General features: G+C 39.1%; 1 protein-coding gene across 1 annotated transcript in view; it reads left to right on the forward strand.

Moving 5' to 3' along the window:
* The first annotated feature begins 1092 nt into the window (after positions 1-1092).
* The window catches only part of Zgrf1 (zinc finger GRF-type containing 1), a 51591-nt gene continuing 26638 nt past the window's right edge, over positions 1093-26045 (forward strand). Inside the window, exons 1-12 of the mRNA XM_057792998.1 lie at positions 1093-1182; positions 2650-2730; positions 5482-5541; positions 7102-7287; positions 7591-9808; positions 12789-12859; positions 15603-15788; positions 18437-18560; positions 20482-21116; positions 21652-21790; positions 23253-23437; positions 25120-25316. Coding sequence (XP_057648981.1) covers positions 1162-1182; positions 2650-2730; positions 5482-5541; positions 7102-7287; positions 7591-9808; positions 12789-12859; positions 15603-15788; positions 18437-18560; positions 20482-21116; positions 21652-21790; positions 23253-23437; positions 25120-25316 — 4103 coding nt within the window. The 5' untranslated portion in view covers positions 1093-1161. The remainder of the gene's footprint in view (positions 1183-2649; positions 2731-5481; positions 5542-7101; positions 7288-7590; positions 9809-12788; positions 12860-15602; positions 15789-18436; positions 18561-20481; positions 21117-21651; positions 21791-23252; positions 23438-25119; positions 25317-26045) is intronic.

Here is a 26045-nt window from a genome sequence, read left to right on the forward strand (position 1 = left end):
ACTGGATCCAGCCAGCTGTGAGTTGGAAATATTCAGAAAAAAATTGGCAGTATTGAACATGTAGATTTTTTGGTTACAATTTCCTATCTCCTTTTTTAGACAGGGTCTCTCATCTATGTACTCCTGGCTGTCCTGGAGCTGTCTATGTAGACCAGGCTACCAGGCTTGCCTTGAACTCACAGAAACCCACTTGACTCTGCTGCTTCTGCGCTGGAATCAAAGATGTGTGCTATCCAGCACTTGGGAGGCAGAGGCAGGCGGATCTTTGTGAGTTCTAGGCCAGCCTGGTCTACAGAGCTATTTCTAGGACAGCCAAAGCTACATAGGGAAACCCTGTCTCAAAAAACAAAACAAAACAAAATCCGAAAAAAGTACACAAAAAGGTGCGTGTGACCAAGCCTGCCTACTTTCCTTCCTTCCTTCTTAATTTCCTTTCCTTCTTTCCTTCCCTCCCTCTCTCCCTCCCCCCATCTCTCTTTGAGACAGATTTTTTTAAACAATACAGTTTAATCATTCTCTCTTTACATATCACTTACAATGCATTAGATATAAGTAATCTAGAGATAGTTTCATGTATGTTGGAAAATATGCACCTACTCCTATATTATATACAAAAAACTATGACATTTTATATGTGAACTCATGTAGCCCTAGATGTTGGTTATTTGTGGTCCTGCAACTAGGCCCTGGATACTAAGGAACTACTCGAACAGGAAAAATGTAAGACACAAGGGGGCCATCTTGTGGTGAGTTTAATGCGTTAGGAAAATAATTGAATTTGAGTTCCGAGGAGCAAAACATTATTGAAGGGAAAAAAAATCCACTTTCTGATACATACTAAGGTACCTAGAGAGATGTTTACAGATCATTAGAAAGTGTAGTAGTTCCATCCTCATTTTCCATTATGTGGTGTCACTCAGTTGTGTCCTCCCCGACAGATGCACTTTTGGTTCGCGTGGTGGCTAGACAGACTGATAGTCTTGAAATTCTTTGGTTTCTGTCTCGAATCAAATTTGTTGAGAACCTTTGTATTTGAGACTTATTCTTTTTGTCAGGGCTGATTGACCATTCTTTGCTGTTTTTCCTTTTAGAGGATATAAATTGTTGAGTAAAAACTGATTGCTTTCTGGACCTGACTGGTTTATAATTTCAGAAGGAACAATGGAAAGTCAAGAATTTACTGTGAGTTTTAATAATTTTCCTTTTTGTGGGGAGAGGGGTGGGGGATAGGACTCATGTATCCCAGGCTGGCCTCAAACTCTTGATGAAGTTTGATGAAATATTAGTGAGTATTTTTTCTTTGTACCAGGAAACAACATTTTTTGCTTTAAGACCTGTCACTGGTGACATTCCTGCCTATAGTGACACATAATTTGGTCTTAAAACCTTTTTGTACTCAAACAATATTGAACACACTAAATAGCTTTTGTACATAGAACTTCTATAATATTACTTATGTTAGGCATAGAAACAGTTTAAAATACTATAAAGTATTATATGTTACATTATAATGTAAAGTACATTTTTTTTTTTTTTTTTTTTTTTGAGACAGGGTTTCTCTGTGGCTTTGGAGCCTGTCCTGGAACTAGCTCTTGTAGACCAGGCTGGCCTCGAACTCACAGAGATCCGCCTGCCTCTGCCTCCCAAGTGCTGGGATTAAAGGCGTGCGCCACCACCACCCGGCTTGTAAAGTACATTTTTAATGATAAGTAGCTAAATTTTCCAAAGAAATAACTGCACTAGGAGATAATATTAACAAGGGTAGCATTCTTAGATTTTGAAGACAATTAAGGCCTATGTATATGCATATGTGTGTACGTGTGTGTGCATGCCAGCCTTAGAAACACCACCCACCTCCTTTGAGATAGGGTCCCTTAGTGGTCTGGAGCTTACCAATTAAGTTAGATTGGCTGGGATCCTAGGTGTTTTCTGTGTGCCTAGAATACATTATCATGTCCAGCATTTTATGTAGATTCTGGGACTCAGAGTCAGGTCCTCATGCCTATGAGGCAAATGCTTTTCAGCTGAGCTATGTCCCCAAACCTCTGCATTGCTAGGCATTTTTTTTCCCCTAAATTTCTTTACCATTTGATTTAGTAATAGCTAGATTTTCATACTTGTTTCTCTATTCAGTCTGTGATTGAATCTGGCACCATATATAATGCTTGGAAACTCCATTCTTCCGCTAAAAGAGGGGGAGTGTAAAGGCAGAGGTCTGTCCTCAGGTGCTGTGAAGGTGGGGTAGACTGTCCAGAGTCTTTGGACTGTGTTCAGAGAGCTACATGAATAAGGAATGTGTAACCCAATAATTGTTTTTCCTTCCCTCTGATGATGTGGCAGTTTAAAATTATTTTTGATGCTCAGTTAAGACTCTATAGGCCTTCACTTGCCCTTTCTTCCTTTGCCTTTTGGTTCTACTCACCTAGTCAGCTGTCTTCCTTTCCTTAAAATTGTTTGTTTCCTTTTTTTATGTTGAGGGTTGAGCATCAGGGCCTCAGATGCTGAGGATGCGCTCTGTCACTGACTTTGTTATTGTGGTGATGCCTGTGCTATTATTTTGATACAGGGTGTTTTGTTTTTCTGTGGCCTATAAACTGTAATATTAAATGTGTAAATAGCAATGATTTCTTCTGTACTTTTGGAAATAAGGTCCTATATACTCACCAAAAGATGAAGAAGTCAAAAGTGTGGCAAGATGGCGTTCTGAAGACCACTCACTTAGGCAACAAGGTGAGTGCCAAGCAGTTGACTCTGGCATGTAACAGCTGTGTTCTTGCCTTTTCATTGAGCATTAGGATAACCCTGTTGATAATAAGATGTCAGTTATGGCCATACAGTGCCATGGTGTGAAAAAGAAATTTTCAGATCATTTTCTTATGTTCTTTGTACATTATGAAAGTTCAGTAAGTGAGCATTACTCAGTCTGTTTTGAGTAGAGAGACTTACGATGTGCGGTCATAAAGCTCTTAGTCTACCAGTTTAGTCTGCACCAGTCTCCTACGAGTTAGGCGTTTTGTTATTTAACCGATGATCAAACTGGGGGGCACAGGTACTTCTTACCCAGGAGTTCCAGCTGAAAGTGCCAGAGTCATTCATGACTTTAGAGATGGCTCCAGGGCCTGTTTTCTAGGTAAGTCCCTCCCTCATCCTTCCACCCCCCAAGGCAGGATTTCTCAGTTTAGCCCTGGCTGTCCTAGGAACTTGCTCTGTTTGCCAGCCTGGCCTCAAACTCAAGAGATGCCCTGCTCTGCCACCTGAGTGCTGGGATTAAAGGCGTGTGCCACAACATCGCTGCTCTAGCTAAGTCTTTTTTAATAATAACCTCTTACAGAAACTTGGTTGTGGGTTTATATCATGTGCATACTAATGACAGTCATGGCTTCCTGATGAAGCACATGCTCTTAAGTGATGCTCTTCAGGCCCTTCACATTCTGTCTTTATTCTGCTTCTGTCGTTGTAAATCAGTGCTTCTCAATCTTCTGAATGCTGGGACTCTTTAATACAGTTCCTCATGTTGCTATGACCCCAACCATAAAATTATTTTTGTTCCTACTTTATAATTGTAATTTTGTTACTGTTATTAATTGTAATGTAAATATTTTTGGAGATAGAGATTTGTTAAAAGGGTTGTAACCCATATGCTGAGAGCCACTGTTGTAAAACTATCACTTACAGAAGCTTTTCAATAGGGAAGAGGTTATTTATTGTATTTTTTTAAAAAATATTTGATTTGTTAAAATAAAAATTAGCTTAGCAGTCTGGAGAGATGACTCAGTGGTTAAGAACACTAACTGCTCTTCCAGAGAACCTGGGTTCAATTCCCAGCATTCACATGGCAGCTCACAGCTGTCTGTAACTCCTGTTCAGGGGATCCAATACCTTCACATACACATACATACAGTCAAAATACTGATGCACAGCTGGGAGATGGTGGTGCATGCCTTTAATCCCAGCACTCGGGAGGTGGAGGCAGGCGGATCTTTGTGAGTTTGAAGCCAGCCTGGTCTACAAGAACTAGTTCCAGGACAGGCTCCAAAGCTACAGAGAAACCCTGTCTCAAAAACAAAACAAAAACAAACAAACAAAAACCTGATGCACATAAAAATAAAATAAATAAATAATTAAAAAATTAGCTTTGACTTAAGTCTGCAAGTTTAATGTATGCCTGCCTGTATGTATGTATATATACACACACATATAGATACGTGTATTATATATATGCACACACACAAAATATATTTTTGTTTTTGAGACAGAGTGATGTGGGGTTTTCCTCTGTATGCTGTGAGTAGTATTGGTTAATAAAGGAACTGCTTTGGGCCTATAGCAGAGCTATAGGGGAAAAGAACTAGGTGGGGCAAACTAAATGGAATGCTGGGGAAAGGAGGCAGAGTCAGAGAGAAGCCATGAAGCTCCTGGAGACAGATGCGCTGAAACTTCGCTAGTAGGCCATGACCTCATGGTAATGCACAGATTAATGGAGATGGGTTAAATTAAGATGGAAGAGTTAGCCAATAAGAAGCTAGAGCTAATGGGCCAAACAGTGATTTAAATAATATGCTTTCTGTGTGATTATTTTGGGGCTGAGCAGCCAGAAGCCAACAAGCGACCTCCTCCTCCTCCAATAGAGTCTTAGGATATAGATCAAGCTGGCCTTAAACTCACAGAGATCCACCTGCCTCTGCTCCCAAGTGCTGGATTACAGGCATGAATCACCATACCTGCTTTTATTTATTTATATGTTTATTTTGTAAATTTATAAAGAAGACATTGGAGTTGTTTTAGGCAATTGTGAGTCGCTGGACATGAGTTCTGGGTATAAAACTCAAGCCATCTGAAAGCAAGTGTTCCTAACCCACTGAACCATCTCTTCAGTCCCTGATCTCATTTTTTATTGGCCACACTCAATGCATTCTAATTCTATTTTGTTCCCAATTCCGTTCAAGTATTTTTCTGGTAGGAATTGTGTTTTTTTATTTTTCTCTCTTTTTTTAAGGGTGTTGGGAGTGAGTATGTATGTGTTCTTGAATGTATAGAGGCTAGAAAATCCACATTGGATGTCCCCTATCCACCTTATCTTTTGAGACAGGGTCTTTCACTGAACTTAGAGCTAGCTCACCAATTGCTAGACTGGCCTCCTGTCTCTCCATCTCCCTTATCTCTCCTAGAAATATAGGCTCATACCACCATGTCAGACTTCTACGTGCTGAGAACTGATTTTTCGGGTCCTTTTGCTTGTCAAAAAGTTCATTACTGAGCTATTCCCTGAGCCTGAGTCCTTGAATTGCTTCCTCTATTCCTAAGCTCTCATGCTCATTGGATGCAGTAACATTTGAAAGAAGTGTACTTACAAATCCAAGTTATAGAATGTATGTAATTCTTTTATTACATGATTTACTTATGTGACAAATTTGATTTGCTATTGAAGATATTAAGAAATGAAAAGGAAAACTTTGTAACTTTTTTCTTGTTTTATAACAGGCAATTCTATATGATGACAAAGGAGCATGTTTGGAAAGTCTATTTCTTAAGAGCCTCGAGGTATTTTAATGTATTTACATTACTTTCCTTGAAATTTAAAAATTTACTTAGATACTTTATTATGAATGTTGTTAATGGCTTAGTTATAGTACTAATGCTGATTAATTATAGCCTGTATTATTGTTCATTTAATATAGTTGTACCTTGTGCTAACAGCTTTTAGTTATTTCATTTTAATTTTTGTGACAATGTTATGATGTGTTTATATTAGGAATGCAGCACAGAAAGGTTTAGTAGCTGTTTATGCTCATAGAATGCTAGTTGCAGGACATATTCAAACCCAGGTTGTGATTCTAGAATCTAATAGGTGAGGATTTGTTGTGTTGGGCATGGGACGATAGACTTCATGCACATGAGGTTGTGTGTTCCACTATTGAGCTCTGTCTTAATTTATTTATTTATTATGTATACAATATTCTGTCTGTGTGTATGCCAGCAGGCCAGAAGAGGGCACCAGACCCCATTACAGATGGTTGTGAGCCACCATGTTGTTGCTGGGAATTGAACTCAGGACCTTTGGACGAGCAGGCAATGCTCTTAACCTCTGAGCCATCTCTCCAGCCCCCTTGAGCTCTGTCTTTAGCCTTCATGGTTGATAGTCTTTGAAATTATTCCCATTTAAACACTTTCTCAAAAAAAAAAAAAATTACACACATAATGTACTCAGTGTTTTTCTTGTGTTTGAAGAAGGAAAGGAATTGAAGGCCTTAGAACTGCTTTTGTCTCTTTTCAGACTCTGAAACACCTTTTATGCAGCCCGTGATCTGTGTCCACTCCTCAGCTAGAAACATAGATCAGTATTGTTCTGAAGATTAGAAATTACCTATTATAATGTCATGCGTTAAAATTCATACCGATAATATCACATTGTGACTATTTGGCCATGAAATCTTATATCATTCATAGTGGTTGTTCCTTTAGATTTATGAAAAGAGGGTCAAGGGGAGACATTTTCTTGGTAGGTGCTTAATTAATGTAACTACTGTTATTTTTATCCTAGGTAGTTCATTACTAAATGTTTAATATGATAAAGATATATTTTCTGAGCTGATAATCTTAATGTTTTACCTAGAGTTGGTAACTAATAAAATGACTGAAAAAATACTCTTTTTTTTTTTCAAGGCAAGTGGTATTGTATGTAACTATTTGTGATAATTGTGAAGTTCTGCTTCACATACATTTGTAAGGATACAGGGTTGATAACTAATGGCTTTGACTTTTTTAAATACTGCATTTAGTTGCGTGGACTCTAAGTGAGTTATGTGAAAGGAAGCTTTCCTCTGTCTTATGTTCTTAGCATATGACAAAGGGCCTCTGCAGCACCACAGAATGAATGGCTGAAGAACAAATTAGTGACACTTTTATTGCATTATTACCATTTTCTATTTTTGATGGTTAATTGGTACATAATAATGAATAGTTGAAGAATTTAGTTACTGACTGATTTCTTTAGCAAGAAGGTTGAATATTTGTTGGGTCTTGTTCATTGCTAGTGAGGCTGCTAGTGAGGAAAATAAAATGACCCAAATGCAATTTTGATGTTTATTTTTTAAAATGTAGGTGAAACCTGGCGATGACTTGGAAAGTGAGCGTTACTTAATCACAGTTGAGGAGGCTAAGGCTGCTGGAAGTAGAGGTGTTAAACTGGATGGCCCTAGAGAAGCTCTGGAGTCAGGTCCAAGGACATTTATATCCTCGAGCCGGTCTCTTGGGTGTCAGCCGTCTGGCTTAAAAAGGAAGGCTACTGTAAGTTTCTGTGTGAACACTAATATTTCAGTGTATAGTTAAAAAGTTATTTTTGAAACTGGTAAATTTTTATGATGGTTTGCTGGTAAAATGGTACCTCATAGTTTATTTAAGTGACAAGACAGTAGATCCAAATTAGGAAAGTCTTACTAATGGATGTTTATATTTTAATTCAGCAAAATTTAAATACTATAAATGTATACCTTGGGCAAGATATACATATCTTTTATTCTTTTTAGAAAATTTATTTTACATTTTCCTTAGAAATAATGGTATCATTAACGATTGTTTTAATGTCTTTAGGGTTTTCAAATACCATATAAGGCACCAAAGAAAGTGACTGTTACAGAAAATGATGAATCCGTTGCCTCATTTGATGATTTGAAGCCTGGCCCGACACTTCCTCTCCCGTTCTCTAGCACATTTCCTTTGTTTTCTACTGTTGGTGAGAAAGATATGAATTATACACTGGCAGTCAGTGAGAATACGTTCAGGAACAGAGAGAGAAGCGACAGGCCTTTTCCCCTTGTTTCTTCATCCTTCAGTGTTAACTCAGACATACTAAGGAGAGAGGACAAGTTTTACTCTCCTGTCACCTATGCAACCCAGCATTCAGATGCTCTACTGGGCAGTGAGCCCACAAGAAGTAATAGTTTGGAATCTCACTGTCCTGGAGTTTCACAAAACCTCAGGAGCAAAGCACAAATATTAGCTCTTCTGAAGTCCAAATCAGCCAACATGAGTAAGAATCTGACTTTTGAGATACAACCACAGGGGTGCTCCAAGACTACTTCTAAGCTAGAGGAAGAGCATGCTGAGAGAAAGAGCACAGCGAATTCACTCCGTGAGCTACAGGCAGAAAACCCCACAAGAGCTACAAGCCGGTGGACCGTGTATTTACCCTCCCAGAGATCGCCTCCCTGTTCTCCTAGAGATGAGAATGGTACAGAGGACAAACCTGAAGCCCAAGGAGATGTGAACATTTTTAATTTGTCTGAACTTTTGGTGGAAAAAAAGGCAGAGCTCTTCGAAACATGTGCTGAAAAGGGAGAACTGTACCATGAAGACAAGCCAGTAGACAATAGTTACCAGAACTGGAATCACGAAGAAAACTTCAGAGCACCTCTGTTCTGTGAGAACAACAACTTACTGGTTAACTGTAGTAGTGAAGAAAATGTTGATTTATTATTAGAACCTGACATTCAGAACAATAACAAAGTAACTTCTAATCAAAATGACAAGGAGTGTATGGAAGCTTTGCTTTGCACTGGAGAAAGTATTCTGGTGGCAGATGCAGATGCCACACTGGATCAAGAGTGTATGTCCTGTTTATCAGTGTCACCGTTGCCAGAAGAAGAGCATAAACACATTGAAGTCGAATCTTCTCCAGGTAAGAACTCTAGCGTCTCTGATGACATTGCAGACATGGGTTCTAAAAGTGATGCTGATAGAGGAAGTCTGGATACTATTCATAAATCTTCACAACCATTTCTGGAAGTTTCTTTTAATCTGAGCAATTTTGAGGACAGTGACACTGATGAAGCATCACAAGAGGACGACAAACTTTCCCAGGACTCAGAGAGTAGAGAAAAGGAAATTTTGCCTACAGATGATTCATGTGTTCTAAAGAGCTGTGGGGGTATAGGCTGCCAAGAAACTGCACGGCAACCCTTGCCATTCCCATCCTCTGCCAGTGGCAAGCCTAAAGATGTCCTTCCTGCTAATGAGACGCTGCTGTCAGAGTTTTGTGATAGAACCTGTGTTGGTTTTTACACAGGACCTCATGAAGATGCAAACCCTAGAGAAGCAGTGCTGGAGCGGGGTGGTGACACAGGGAGCAGTCTGGACTCATCGCAGGAGTGGAATGAGGATGTGCCAGGAGACAGCAAAGACGATGCTAATAAATCTATCCAAAGAGATGGGACTAATTATGGTATTGTTTCACCCTCAAATACACCCAAAGGTATAAATACATGTTCACATATTCCTTATTTTTTAAACACAATCACTACTCTGGCTCCTGAAAACAGTGACCTCTTCTCAGAAGGTACCCAGCCTCAGCCTTTTACTTTGGGAAGTCACGGAGGTAATGAGCAGCTTTTATCACCAGTCTCTACCAGTGGCGTTAGTATCCAGCTATTGAAAACCACTCAGCGTCACTCTGAATGTCGTGAACTAGGTGAATCCAACACCCAGGTTTCTAGCTCTTTATTTTACCCGGTAGGAAGAGAGCATCCTATTTATAAAGACACTGAAGCATACATTCCTGAATGTGAAGATTTAGGGTGGATTAGAAGTTTGCCATGTGATCATTTTGAAGTAGAAACTACACAGAGAGGCAAACAATCCTCAGCTACTTCTAGAAATTCTTCAGAAATTTCTGAAGTAATAAACAATATGTCCCTTTTAAAGTCACTGTCTGAGCATGGCACAACTTTAGGAAGCTTGGCAATACTGAATGAAAACCATGCCTCCCAACAAGAAGCTCAGCACATACAAGACCCAGACGTCAGTTCTGAAGGTTAGAGTCACCTGTCTTATTTTGGTTGTTCCCTTTGTAGCTCAGAAAAAGGGAAGATACTAGCAGTCTGCTGTATTTACATATGTGGTGGCTGAGCATGGTGGCTTATTCCTGTAATCTCAGCACTTGGAAAGCAAGGCAATATCAAGGGAATTTAAAGTCATCTTCAACTAGAATGGGTTTGAGGCCAGTATGCTACGAAGACCATCTCTCAGCAGAGGGGGTTGGGGATTACAGAGTGTAACCCATGTGTTTGGTATTGACAACTTTAATAGAGGATAATATAGTGATGACTGAGTCTCCTTCCTTTCACAGTTCCCCAGTCTACTTAACATCAACCAGTATGTGTGTTTGGTTTTTTGCTGGTTGGTTGGTCTTTATAGACAGGGTTTTCGTGTAACCCTGGCTGTCCTAGAACTTGCTCTGTAAACCAGGCTAGCTTCAAACTCAGACATCTGCCTGTCTCTGCCCCCTGAGTGCTGGGTGTCACCACCCAGTTTGTGTGTGTGTGGTTTAATTTTTTAAAAAGATTTATTTATGTGTGAGTGCTCTATCTGCATGTATGCCTTTATGCCAGAGAATGGCATCAGATCCCACTATAGATGGTTGTAACCCTTCATGTGGCTGCTGGAAATAGAACTCAAGACCTCTGGAAGAACAGCCAGTGCTCTTAACCACTGAGCCATCTCTCCAGCTATAATGTGTGTATGTTTTAAGACAGCATCTTGTTGCATAGCTCCGACTGATCTATAATACATGACAGTAAATGAACAACACTCTGTGATACCCAATGTTAAAATTAAACCTTATTTTATGTTATTTTGGTTTTTCAGACAGCATTTCTCTGTGTAGTACTGGCTGTTCTGGAACTCACTCTGTAGGCCATGCTGGCCTCAAAGTCAGAGATCCACCTGCCTCTGCGGGGGTTAAAGGCTTATGCCACCACCACCCGACTTCAATTTTAAATTCTTGTTCATATATGTTAGGTCATTTTTACTAAAAGTATGAGAAAATTATCATACATTCTGAAATTCTTTGAAATGCTAAATTTGATAGTAGTTGCAGTTTATTTTCTAAAAAATTTATAATAAAAAATTAAAATAAACATGAATAGATATAATTGATCTATAAACTGAAACGAGCATAGCATTGTAATATGAAGATTTGAGAAATGCAGTATTTGAGAACATGATTCTTTCATCCATTTGGAAGACAAGATTCCAGTTACTTTATGTTAGTTGACATCATTGTGTTCTGCGATGAACTTAAACACCAAACTTTTGACTCACTGGTCACGCAGGACATGCAAGGTTGGCTTCCTGCACATCTCTGGCCGGAACATTTTTATCTACTCAACATGTAATTAATTATGTCTTTATTTAAACACCACTTTATTTAATGTTTTTGATTTATTAACATTGAATTAGTTGCCGGCAGCGCTATGAGTTGTGCATGATCAAAACAATCCATACACATTTTGTCTTCAGCAGACACACTTAAGAACAATAGATAGTGAGCCAGACGGTGTGGTGGCGCATGCCTTTAATTCCAGCACTTGAGAGGCAGAGGCAGGCGGATCTCTGAGAGTTTGAGGCCAGCTTGGTCAACAGAGCTAGTTCCAGGAAGGCTCCAAAGCAACAGAGAAACCCTACCTTGGAAAACCAAAATAAATAAACAAACAAACAAATAAAACAAGTAACGCTATGTAGCACTAACTCTACGGGACTTTAAAATAGTGAAATCATCAATTTTGGTACTAAATATACTGAAAAACCACTGAGTGCAGCATGAAGTTAGGTTGAGTGTTGTTGGGAGTGTGCTCATGCTATGCTGCTGGTCGGCCACCTTGTCAGTCTTATCCCCTGCTTTCGTTTTCACACCTGACGTGTAGCTTAGCCCTGCTGTAGGTCTCAGTAACACGTCATTTTTCTGTATGACATCCCTTCCTATTATACTCTGACTTTGGTTTAACTGTGTGGCTGTCTTCTTTATTGTTCCCTTTTTATTACTATATGTTCCCCAGTGCTGGCCGGGCATTTCAGTACCTGCCTTAATTCCAACACTGCGTGGCCGATTTCTGCTCTACATAGTGGTTTGCAGGCCAGCAAATATAGCAAAGTTCCCACAGTATAGTCAGATGGATTTGAGAAAGGTTTGGATAGGCTGGTGCCCCTCTTGCCCCACTGTGGTTGTGCATACAAACTGTTAATTTTAGTTTTCTTAGTTTTCTTGTTCTTAACAATTGGGCAGTTCTCAACAATTTTTAACATTTGTAATATAGGTGATAAATATATTCTGATGACAGAATATATATATATATATATATATATATATATATATATATATATATATATATATTTTAAACTAGGTGCCAAAAAAGTTGCAAGAACATATCCCCACTAAGATATAGTGACCAGTAAGGGAACTGGACAGATGGCTCAGCAGCTACAAAGAGCGTGCTGCTCTTGCAGAGGATCCAGATCTGGTTCCCAACATCCTCCCTGACCTCTGCAGGACCCAACATGCACATGGCACATATATATGCCTTCAGACAAATACTGCAAAATAAAGAAATTTATTTATTTATTTATTTATTTATTTATTTATTTATTTATTTATTTATTTAAATATTTGAGCCAGGGTCTCTCTACTTAGCCCTGGCTGTCCTGGAACTCACTTAAACAAGGCTGACCTTGAACTTACAATCTCTCTACCTTTGCTTCCTGAGTAAAGGAATTAAAGGCATGTGCCTGCACCTGGTCTTAATTTTTTTTGAAGTAATCACTAATGTTTTCAATTTAAATATATTGAATTTTTTGCCTTAAGAATGTACCAGTCTATATAGAATAGTACTCGGAATCTTTACTCATACTCCAGATTAAATCTTTTTAAAATGTATTATTTCAGTTTTAGAAGTAAATATTTTTGGAAACATTGTGATCCGTATGATAAGTAAGGCTGTTTAATTTTTCCATCCTAGCCAGCAACTTACCTGTCACGGTAGTTTCCCATATGCTAGAGCGTCCTCTTGAGCAGTGGACTTCTCAGCAGGTACATTTTTATCTCTCTAAACTACTGTGTGTTTCTTTGATAGAAAATAATATTTCTGTAACTGTATAGCATATATTTTGATCATACTTTGTACTGCCACCTCTTATGCCCCCTTCCTAGTATTTATGTGTCTCTTACCATATAGTTGATAAGAGTTTGCTACGATGAAACACCATGCCAAAAAGAGAGAGAGAGAGAGAGAGAGAGAGAGAGAGAGAGAGAGAGAGAGAGAGAGAAAGAAAGAAAGAAAAGTAGGGGAGAAAGGGGCTTATTTGGTTTATACTTCTTCATCATAGTTCTTCATTGAATGAAGTTGGGGCAGGAACTCAAACCGGGCAGGAGCTGATGCAGAGGCCATGGAGCAGTACTGCTTACTGGCTTGTTCCCCTCAACAATGCTCATGCTTTCTTATAGAATGCAGGACTATCAAGCCCAAGGGTGGCACCACCCACAATAAGCTGGACCCTTCTTCATCAATTATTAGTTAAGAAATGCCCTACAGGCTCTTTTATAGTTCAGTCTTACAGAGACATTTTCTCAACTGAGGCTCCTTCCTCTCTGATGACTCTAGCTTGTATGAAGTTAACGTAAAACTAGCCTATAGCATAACTGATCCCTACTCAGCTTGACACATGAACACATTACTGCTAAGCTATAACTTTCCTTTCTTGTTAATTTCCAAGATCATATATTAATATAAAACCACAGTATGAAACATTTTAAAAACTTAAAAAGTTCCATAGTCTTTACAAAGTCAAACACTTTATAATCAATCTTTTTAAACAATCCAAAATCTCTTTTAAAATACAGAATCACCTTAAAAGTTCAAAGTTTTTAAAGCATGGGCCCCTGTGAAAGCAATAAAAAGTTAAATACTTCCTTACTTCAGGAGGGAAGAACCAGAGCACAGTCACAATCAAAGCATAGCAAAACAACAGTGTAAATACTCCAGTGTCTAATATCTGGGATCACTTCTCAGGCTCCACCCTTGCAGCTCATACAGCTTGTCGTCTAGGCTCAGGTTGGCTTCACTTATACTTGCTACTGTTCCTGGGGGCCATCCCATGGTACTGGCATCTCCAAAGTGCTGGAGTTGCCAGCAATTGGCAAAAAGTTACAGCGACTGGGTTGCACTTTGATCAATAGCCTCTCCCTTCTCTGCATGACCCCTTTAATCCTGGGCCTTCAACTGCTACTGAGGATGCACCTTCACCAGTGGTCTCTTGGCTCACAGTGCCAAGCCTCAGTGCTTCATGCCTTCACAACCAGTACCATGGGTGATTCTTATACTACCAAGTTTAGCTGCCAGCACAAGTTACAACTTTGGCCCACTTCTGGAATACAGCTGTGTGCTGACTCTGAGGAACCACTTCCCGGAAGATTTCACCTCAGTGATGTTGGTTGCCTTTTAAGCACAGCTGATTCTTCAGCATCAGCTGACCAGCATCCATTGTCCCAGCAAAGCAAGGGTTTACTTTAGTGGTTCCGGTCTCTTGGTGATCACAGCTCCAGCTGACCAGACACCACAGATTCTTCACACATCTGAAACTTCACAAGCAAAGTCTCCACTGCCTACACTGCTCTCAACATTCTTATTTTCCAAGCTCCTTTAGAGCAGCCTACGGAGGTTTGAACACTCAATGGCTTTTCCAGTCCAAAGTTCCAAAGTCCTTTCTCTGCCCTCCCCAAAACAAAATAGACTGGGTCGGTCCTTACTCATCAGTTACTAAGAAAATGTCTACAAGCTTGTTTACAGTCCAATCTTGTAGATACATTTTCTTAATTGAGGCTCCCTCCTCTCTGATGACTCTAGCAGGTGTCAAGTTGATATAAAACTAGCCAGCACAAGAATGCTGTAATTTATACTAAAATTGTAGCAGTACACAAGGTCCCAAACTCTCTGGATTCATGACTCCCCTCACAAATAAGTAATTTTTTAAAACAATGTTTCTTGGCCCAAAGAAATCCTGTCCATTTGTTGAATGCTAGCATTGAATGGTAAGTATGCCTGTCCTAGTAACTTAGCAATTCATTTCAGGTGAGCATGGCTAGAAATGCAGTGTACGCCGCCAATCAGGTACTATATGGCATTTTTCTCATCTAAAGCTCTGTGAAAAAAAGCACATTAAGTTTGATTGTCCTTTCAAATGATCTTTAGGATCTTTATTTCTAAGTAATATTAGATTCAGAGTGTCTATAGTTATCATTTTGTTAATTCATCCATCCATTAGAAATAAATCCTTTAAGGACATTCTTTTGGCCCTTTTAGCTGTTTTATTTTCCTGTATCCTAGGTAGGCTTCGTTAAACCCTGTGTGGCATAAATGCTAAAATCCTCAAGGGGGCAGCAGAGAAAGCCATTTGGAACCTGAAAGCATGGCATAGATAGGCATGAAGTTACTGAGGGAGTAACTCTGCTTTGCAGTCACACTTCAGAGCAGAAGATTCAGATATATAGGACTGCAGAGATCCCACTGTCTACCTGATGGTTAAGTCTGACAGTGTGCAGACTTCTCAAGCAAAGCAAAGTGCTTCTTCATTTCTTCTCTTTTATTTTGTGTTTATTGGCTCATTTCTGTATGAAAGATAATACATTACATGGTGGTGATTCTTAGACAAAATAGAAAGGTCTGTGCACTCAAAGGGCTTAGTGTACAATAAGGAAGAACATTTCTGTATGTATACAGTATGAATATTTGTGTCATATGCTTACAAAATTCTTGTTTTTAATACTTTACCCATAGCCTGTTGAGTTTCAAGGCCATCAGGTGAAAGGATCAGCTACTAGTGGTGTAATGGTGAGAGGACACAGCACACAGCTAGGATACAGGCAGCTTCCAGATAGTGTTGAATATGAAAACTTCATGACATGTGCTCCAGTCTGGACACCAGAGTTGCCTAGCGCTTGTGTGCAGACTGACTTCCTACAGGTAAAAGTCATTTTTATAGTTGCATTTCACCAAGTTGTTTTCTTTTACTACATTTTGTAAATCCTTATAGAAAAGGAGTCCATGCGATAGTTAATGCTAGGCCAGCTCTCTACCACTGAGTTATCCCCCAGTACCATTTGCCACTTTCAGATCCTATTATCTTACAGTCTCTTGTCAGATGAACACTTTGCCCATACTTCTTCCATCCTGTATGTGGTCTCTGTTGATCTCTTCTTTTTCTATGCAGAAAGTTTTTAGTTTCTTAGAACCCCTTTTACTAATTTTTCCTTTTATTGTCTCTATGCTTTTGGGTCACATCATCTCCAGAATGGAGTCTGTTATTACTGAGCCCTCCAATAAAAGGGATATAGAAATATGTCCCATTTCTTTCTTTTTTTTAAAAAAATATTTATTTATTATGTGTACAGCATTCCTTCCATGTGTGCCCGCAAGCCAGAAGGGGGCACCAGGTCTCATTGTAGATGGCTGTGAGCCACCATGTGGTTGCTGGAAATTGAACTCAGGACCTCTGGAAGAGCAGTCAGTGCTCTTAACCTCTGAGCCATCTCCCCAGCCCCCCCCCCCCTTTTTAATATGTCCTATTTCATTAGCTACTTGGAGATCATGGTGACCTTGGCAAGAACAATTGCAATGAAATAGTATGCGTAGTGGCCAATTCAGAGGGAATTAAAGAATGAATGAGAGATAGGAAAGTAGAATTATGGCTAATTCCTAAAAATGTATATGTTTGTCAACCATTCAACTCCCACCTGCCACCCCTTCCCCACCCAGGGCTGTGAATCAAATCAGGACTTCACACTTGCTGGGCAAGTGCTCTATCATTGAATTGTATCCCCAGGCAACAAACATATTCTCATGAGCAACTGCCTACTTCTACCGTACTGTCAAAATAGGCCTGTGAATAAAAGAGGCAAATTCTTGTCTTCATAGGACTTACATGGTAGTAAAGATAAAGACATAGTACCTGGAAGGGCTTAAGTGCTCTGAGTAAGGATAGAGCCATGTAAGGGGTGGCAGTACAGATGGTCCGGGCTTCTGTTGTATGTAGGTAAAGTCAGCTGTCTCTGATAGCTGACACTGGAGTAGAGATGAGACTGCCATGCCAGTATCTTGGGGGAAAGGGATTTGTGGCAAGAAACAGTTGGCCAGTTTGTAGAATAATGTGGAGTGAATGAGGGACAAGGAAAGTGACAGAAGTGAAGCCAGAGAGCAGGCCAGGGGCCTGGTCAGGTAGGGCCGTGTGAGATATCACAAAGCAGTCTACATTGGAATAGACTGGGAGCAATTAGAGGGTTTGCATCAGTGAAGAAAAAAGATTTAGCTTAATCTTTAGAAATAACTCTGGCCAGTTGTGGAGAATGTACTAGGTAGGGGAATAGGGTGAAATACTTAAGAATTTCTTCTTTTATGTGTATGAGTATTTTGCTTGCATGTTCGTCTGTGTACATGTATGTCTTGCATGTCTGGTGCCCAGGGAAGCTAGAAGAGGGTGTTGGAGTTCCTGAAACTGGATAGTTGTGAGCTTCCATATCAGTACTAGGAGCTGAAAAACAAACACTACTTTTAATTGCTAAGCCATCTCTCCAGCCCCTTGTTTGGTTTTTTAAATCATGGCCTCACAGTGTAGCCCTGGCTGGCCTCACTCACTGTGCAGACCGGGCTGATCCTGAACTCTCAGAGCTCTGCCTGCCTCTGTCTCCAGAATGCTGAGATTAAGCGTCTGTGACACTGTGCCTGACAGTTCTTTATTGTTATCTTTGCAAAGCCTAGAGTCACCTGGGAGGAGGGAACATCGATTGGGGAATTACTCCGATCAGATTGGCCTGCCTGTGGTCATATCTTTGAGGAACTGTCTTGATTGTTGATTGATGTGGGCAGTGGCATTCCTGGGCAGGTGGTCCTGAGCTGTGTAAGAGCCAGCAAGCTAGTAAGGATTCTTTCTTCAAGGTTTCTGATTCAGTTCCTGCATGAGTACTTGGCCCAGCATCCCTTAGTAATGGGCTGTTACCTGAAAATGTAAGCTGAAACAAACCATTTCCTCTCCTAAGTTGTTTTTAAGTGTTTATGATAGCAACTAAAGGCAAACTAGAACAGCATCAAGTGTGACTGTCATTAGGTTTTGATTTTGGGCAAAAACTGCGACACAACTTAAAACTATTGTTCTAGTGAGAATTGTGACTGTTCAGATTTGAATATATTTAAAAAGTCCTTGCACTTGGAAGGAATATCTTAAAATGTATATCAACTATGCATAACCCGAAATCCACGAACATAAGAGAAAACTGCTCAGACCTTGTGTATGCAGAAATATAGTTTGCATACATGAGATGAGACTTGGGTTGATCCCATTAGAATGGAAATTTACCCTCAGAACTAAATCTTCATAATGGAATTAGTCTAAATCAGAATGCCATCCACTTCACAATAAATCCTAACCTTTTTTATACTTAAAATTATTGTTTATATTAGTAAGTTTTTGCTAGCCTGTCCTTTTTGTTGAAAATTTTATAGTTCTTTGTTCCCAATGTGCTTAGAATAGTGACTTCTGGAAGAGAGGTCACCGGAATTCAAACTAATAGGAAAGGGCCCTGTAAAAACATCTTAGTGATTTTCTTTTTTCTGGACAGGTGATTTCACCAGAAAAAAAGATCTCTGCATCGAGCTCTGCACCTACTTTTTCTTTCAACACGAGAAATGAAGACTCTGTGCTTGAGTTCTCTGAGGAATCTCTGAGAGCAAGGACTTTCCCTGGTGATCTTCGTTTTCTCTGCTGTTATCTGTGAGAGTGTTACTGGTCTAGAAGTGTCTCTTCCCTCAGGCTTTTTTCTGTTATGGATGCTCTTCCAAATGCATTTTCCTTCCTTTCTAGTTCTTATTCCCTCCTCTACTGTTTCTTCACTGCCTCTGAAAGTGTCTCTACTGTCGAAGGACTTCTTGCAGCTAAAATGCCAATGTGCTAGACGGTGGCATGTGCCTTTAATCTCAGCACTCAGCTGAGGCAGGTGGATCTCTGTGAGTTTAAAGTCAGCCTCATTTGCAAAGCTAGTTCCAGGACAGCCAGGGTAATTACACAGAGAAACCCTGTCTCAAAAACAAAACAAAAAAAACCCAAAAAACAAATGAAAAACCACAGGCATCATATAAAATGCCAACACTTGGCTCCTCTTTTCTGTTGTGAAGTAGTTCGTAGCAAATGTCTCATGAACACCACTGGTTGACCTTGGCGTAACTTCTTCATCTCCTCATTTTGCTTTGGGATACTGTCGGTATGAGGAACTCTTCAGTGGCTGATGCCATCATTGTTCCCAGGTCTCAAGCTTTTAAATCTATTTTGACTTTTCTTATAAGTCATTTTCTGCTTCTTGAAAACTGTATTGTTTAATAGGATCGCTTCCCACTAACTTCTCTTTTTCTTGATAATTTCATTTATGTATTTTTTTTCCTAGTCTGCAGTTATAGGTGATTAGTGGTTTTTTGGTTGTGAATTGATAATTAGTATGAAAAAAAATTTAATGTGAATCAGTACTTGAGTTGGAGTTGACTTCACGGTTATGTCTGATTGAAGGCAGGTGAAAAAAGGGAGGGTAGGAGGAGATGTGAATGGGGTGAGGATGGGTGTGAGATGGTCTTATAATCCCAGCTCTCAGGAGACAAGGCAGGAGGATCAGTACTTAAAGGCTAGCTTGGGCTACTTGGGGATAAAAAAAGGATGGGGAAGAGTTCGTATGGGGGGAATAAATCTTCTGAAACAGGCATGAATCTTTAGTTCTGTAATGATGTTTTAATTTTCTGTCACTGTTACTCAATTAGGTTGTTGGATCATAACATAACACTTCATCTAGGAATATTCATTGACTCACTTATTGCTCTACTACTTCCCAAGTGGTCGTCAGAATTTAATCCCTGTAAAATAGAGACTGTGTCAAATAAAGTAAGAATCTATATTTTTAGATAAAGACTTTAATACTATTCAATTCCTATGCAGTTTTGCTGATTCATTAATCTATCAAATACGTACTTATTACTTTTTACACTTTCAGCAACGTCTCTATTCTAATAGCTGCTTCTAGAAAGAAGAAATTCCAAAGCTCATTCAGACAAAATCTGACATGAGTTCACTATCCCATCTATGATTAATTTAACATAGAAAGCTAAAAATTTTTGTTATGAAAGGTATCATAATTCATAAATATAATAAACAGTTGCAATCACATCATATTAAGTGAGCTGTTAACTTTGTCCACAGAAGGAATGTGAATAGATATCAACTCATTCTGTGTTCTTTCTACTTGATAGACACTGTGAGCTCTGGACTCTGTCACTTCATCTGTAAAATGAGAGTGAGGCAGCTTTTCTCCGATGTGAATACTTTGAAAACTTAGAGGTTCTATAAATATGAATAATTAAATTAATATTTAGTTCTGGAGAAGAAAAGAGGAGGACTTATTTGTTAGCCTTAACAGAGTCTTCAGATCTATACATTAAGTTTTGAACCTTTAGATTTTGATATTAAAGCATTTACTTTGGGAGGGGACAATAAAATAGTGTTATCTTCTTTTTCTATACAGCAAGACAGAACCTTCTGCCCTTGCCCATGTACCCACTGTTTTCTAGAATCTGGGTGATAACTGGTTAAATATTTGTATTGAATCAGCAATATGTTTTCTTTCAGGATTGAAAAACATTGGGTTTTTGGGGAGTAAGAACCGTCAAAGGTTTCCATGTGCGACCAGAGCCTCAGTTCCCTTCATTACTTTGCGTCCCGATGATGGGCCAGCAGTCTTAGATTCCTGTTCGTTTACGGCTGATGACGACACACGAGAGTCCTCTAGTTCTTCTGTGTTGAACCTGTGTGAGGAATCAGTTCTTTCATTTGACCTTGGGCCTGAGGACCAGGGTGAGACTTCTCGCTGGAAAGGAACTGCAGGAGATGCTTCACTGCTTCATAAGAATTCTGTGCAAAGCAAGTGGCTGAAATATCAAAACACATCCCAGTGCAGCTCAGCTGCTCTAGGCAGAATTGGCGGTGAAGAGGCAGAGGACAGCTTTGCTGCGGTTAGCTCTGGGCTGCATTCTAGCCACACAAGTGAGCAGCAGAGGAATGCTGTGAAGGAAAGCTCTGTAGACCCTGTGCACTTGCAGAGGATGAAAGGCATGCTCTATCAACAGCAGCAGGACTTTAGCAGTCGAGAGTTGGCTTCCAGAAAGAAAGCTTTTTCTCTGAACTCAAAGCAGACTTCCGAAGAGAAAATTCAAGCTATGTTAGGAAGCCCCACCAGCTACAACTTCAGAGGCAAAGATTTACAGGTGAGGGAAGTCTCCAAGCTCTCGGTGCGTTTTCTCCCGTAGTTACTTTGTGAATTCCAGCAGAAGAAGGCACAGATTGTTTGGGAACGATTTACTTTTTGATCAGGTAGCTATTTGTTAGATGTTTCCTAGTAATTATGAATATTGAATTATGTATTTAAAAGTCTTGGATATGCTGTTGAGCATGTAAAAGGTATTTAATAAATATTAGCTCTTATTCCTCTTTCTGCCACTCCTTCTAGTACTGAGCTCACTATGACAGTTTTTATTTTTGACTATCAAATCAATTTTGCTGATTGGATTATTAAAATAAGACATGCATCTATTAAAAATTTGCGATAACATATTAAAATCATATTAAGAGACCAATGAGTCTATGTAGTTTATGTAGATATTCACACTTTATTTTGTTTTTTATTTTAGATCATAAAACAATTTTCATGGATTCTAAAATTCAAAACTACAATTAGTGTTTTCTTCATTTTATATATATGAAAAGCAATTTGTTGGTAAACAGTGATTTTTTTTTTTTCAGGAGATAAATGGTTCTGAGCTGTGCTTCCCAAATGGGCAGAAAATAATATCAGCTTATCTCCCTCAAAGGCAAGTTTACGTACCAGCTGTTTTCCAGTCTCCCATTCACTATAAGCAGATCTTTACATCTTCTATTATAGGTATGGCTGTTATATTTTTTTTTCTGATGATTACCTATTGTGAGTATTAGAACTATAAAAAGGAATAATACCTTATGGATTTTCATAGTAAATTTTCTTCTGGAAGTTTATTTTAGAAATTATCATTTCTTTATTTGAATGTCAGATCAAAAGCTTTAAAAGTGAGAAATTGCAATAATTTTTAAATTATGGCTTTTTATCTATTAAAATAGGAACAAATGAGTCCATTACATGTAAATGAAACTGTTAAATATGATGCATGCTTAGGTCTGAATGTTTTTTTTTTTTTTTCGAGACAGGGTTTCTCTGTGGCTTTGGAGCCTGTCCTGGAACTAGCTCTTGTAGACCATGCTGGCCTCAAACTCACAGAGATCCGCCTGCCTCTGCCTCCAGAGTGCTGGGATTAAAGGCGTGCGCCACCACCGCCCGGCTTAAGTCTGAATGTTTTGAGGTATAAGAATAAAACTTGGATTTTGAAAGCTGGATTGTTATAAGGTGTGGCAGTGCCTGTCTGTTATTCCAGCACGTAGAAGACGGCAGGAGAGTGCGAGCTAGAGGTCAGTTTAGACCACATAGTAAGACTGGCTGCTCTTCCAGAAGTCCTGAGTTCAATTCCCAGCAACCACATGGTAGCTCACAACCATCTGTACTGAGATCTGGTTCCCTCCTCTGGCGTGCGGGCATACATTGAGACAGAATGTTGTATACATAATAAATAAATAAATCTTTAAAAAAAGAAGAAAAAAAAAAGGAATGATACAGTGAAGTCTTTTAATATATACAGTTAATTTGTAACAATAATAAAAAGTGTGGATGACTTTCAGAGGGAGCATAAGAGAATCTGATAGATAAGGGCTTAATACAATAGTGTTTGCTTTGGATGAAAATGAAGCTGGGTTGTTTTTTTTTTGTTGTTGTTGTTGTTGTTTGTTTTTGTTCCAGTTTGGCAAAATGAGTACAAAAGGGATAGTTAGGGGGCTGACTCAGTGGTTAAAGTACTCAGTGCTCTTGCAGAGGGCCCAGATTCTGTTACTGACACCCACATGGAAGCACAACCTTAGGAACTATTTGACCTCTGTGAGCACTGTACAGACTTGGTGTTGGTCTGAGTATATACACGCAGGCACTCACACACATAAAATAAAAACAAGTCTTTAAAATAATGGATTTTATAGTACTGTGTTACAGTTGATTGTTAAAGGGCTGTTTTTTTGGGGGGGCGGGGTTTCGAGACAGGGTTTCTCTGTAGCTTTGGAGCCTGTCCTACAAATAGCTCTTGTAGACGAGGCTGGTCTTGAACCCACAGAGATCCGCCTGCCTCTGCCTCTGACAGCTAGGATTAAAGGCGTGCACCACCACTGCCTGGCAAAAGGCTATTTTCAAATTGGCTAGGAAACAGTGAAATTGATACTAATATGAAATAATTTTGTATATGATTTTCAGTTCTTTTTTTTTCTTGTAGAGCATCTGAATATATTGCTATTTGATTTGTCACAAAGGTTGTACAAAGCACTTTCCAAAGTTGACATATCCTTTTATACATCGTCAAAAGGAGAGACACTAAAAAGTGGAAAAAATCATTTACCATCTTGCCATCATAATCAACCTGCCAAACTTGTCATGGTTAAAAAAGAAGGCCCAAATAAGGTATTGCTTCTGCTCCCTCCCCACACTTTCCTTATTCATAGTTTAGGTACTGTGGAAACTGAGACGTGAATTTTCTTTGTGACATTAGTAACATAATAAGCTCTCAGTACTTTTCTAATGAAATGAATGATCTGTGTTCCAGGATACAAAAATAAGAATTAAAGTTAATTTTCAAAAAATTTAGGAGCTTATTGCCTAGTAGTGGATGGAAACTGATACAGGGAAGAAAATTACATCTGTAAGGTAGGAAGGGTGTGCCTACACAGTATCAGCACTGAGAAAGGGGTCTGCTTTAGGGTTTAGAAAATGCTGAGATGAGACTGAAAGAAATGAAGCTTGGAAACTGAACCAGAATTAGACAAGGCCAAGTGAGTAGAAAAGCATGCTGTCCTAATGTGTATTGTGGGTATCACAAAGAAGGGTTCGTAACACATTGGTATTGGTAGCTTTTACTCATTTGTAAAACTGCTTACACCTATAGTAGCAATTAAATAATTGCACTATTTGTATGTATCATTAGTTGGATATATAAATTTGACCTTAAAAATTCAAAAGCAGTCAGGCAGTAGTGGCATAATGCCTTTAATCTCAGCACTCAGGAGGCAGAGATGAGTTCTGGGACAGCCAGAGTTGTTACACAGAGAAACTGTCTCAAAAAGAAAAAAAAAAATCAAAAGCAAGAATTCATAAATAATAGCATAGCTATATAGATTGAAATATGTAGCCACTAATATGTTGTTTTCAAGATTATTTGATAGTATGTTTGCATGTTCATGCTATGTTGTTTGTTTAAAGGGTTAGGTCATAAAGTATAAGATGCATCATTTGGTGAATTAATTTGTTTTACAAAATCTATGTATATGTTTGTGTGTGTTTATGTGTGTATGTAGAAAGAAATGCACAGATATCGCTAGTAGTTGTTTCTGGGTCAATGTCAAGTTGTCTAGTGAACATTTAACTGGTGAAAAATAAAATTATAATTTATTACTAATTTTTAAATATATCTCTATATCTACATATATATTGTCGTTGTTTTTTCGAGATAAGGTTTCTCTGTGCCGCTCCTGGAACCAGCTCTTGTAGACCAGGCTAGCCTCGAACTCACAGAGATCCGCCTGCCTCTGCCTCCCAAGTGCTGGGATTAAAGGCGTGCACTACCACTGCCTGGCAAATTTTTAAATATATTTTAAAACAAGAGGTTTTTTTTTTTTAATGTGTATGTGTGAATGTCTGCATATATATATGTTCACCACATGTATACCTGGAGCTCATGGAAGCCAGAGGAGAGTGCTAGATCCTCTAGTCTAGGACTGGAATTACACGTAGTTATCAGTTGTCATGTGGTTGCTGGAAACCAAGTCCAGGTTCTCGGGAGGAGCAACAAGTACTCTTAGTGCTGAGCCAGCTCTCCAGTCTCTTGAATTAGGTTTTGTTTTCAGGATAATATACTCTCTTGATGAAGAGAAAATAAATGGAAAAATAGGTACTTTATTATTTTAATGTATTGCTTAAATTAATAAGTGATTTGTTTTTTTGGAATATATTAATAACAGGCAGCTGTTATAAAATGCTTGACAAGCATAGTGCAGAAAACAGAAAAATAGAAATAGTTTTTCACTATTCTAATATGCATCCTAGGCAAACACTGTACATTAAGTTCTTTATATCTTTTTCCCCCTTAGGGTCGTCTCTTTTATACATGTGATAGGCCCAAAGGTAATCAATGTAAATTTTTCAAATGGCTTGAGGAAGTAACTCCAGGACAGTTATCACAGGATGAGTCTCGGCCCAACATGGTTTTTAATGATGTTAAGAGTATTGGCTCATATTTAAGAAGTCAAAAAGTACCGGTCTATGAGGAATGCCAGCTTTTGTTGAGGTATGATTTATGGTACCATAAAATTTCCTGTAATTATGTCATAGAATAGCAGCCTTCGCAGAATTCACCAACGAGTACTCTGGAGTTGATTCTGTAATTATGTCATAGAATAGCAACCCTCACAGAACTCACCAACAGGTACTCTGGGGTTAGTCCCATAGTCTTTCACATGCTTGACTGCTATTCTCCTAAGCTATATTCCAAACCCATCAGTGGTTTGAAAAGAAATTGAGATGGTGTCTTAGTTAGGGTTTCTGTTGCTGAGAAGAGACCCCATGGCCATGGCAGCTTTTATAAAGGAAAACATATTGGGACATAGTAGCATGCAGGCAGCTGGGGAAGGAGCTGAGAGGGAAGGAACTACATCTTGATCCCTCAAAGTAGCAGCAAGAGGTCTGAGACACTGGATACGGCTTTAGCATATATGAGACCTCAAAACCCACCCACATGGTGACACACTTCTTATAATAAGACCACACCTACTCCAACAAAGCCACATCTCCTAATAGTGCCACTCCCTCTGAGTTTATGGGGGTCAATTGCATTCAAACCACCACAGATGGGGAAAGTATGTATCAAGGAGACTACTCTCAGTCCTATACTTTTAAGTGAAAGTAAGGCTTTAAAGTTATTTTGGTTCTCTCTAAACATCAAGTGATGTCAATAGTATCACGACAACTGGCAAAAGGTAGTTTGTTTTTTCCTCCCTCCCTCCCTCCTTCCGTCTCA

Source organism: Chionomys nivalis, chromosome 18 (genome assembly GCF_950005125.1).
Source record: "Chionomys nivalis chromosome 18, mChiNiv1.1, whole genome shotgun sequence".
NCBI lineage: Eukaryota > Metazoa > Chordata > Mammalia > Rodentia > Cricetidae > Chionomys > Chionomys nivalis.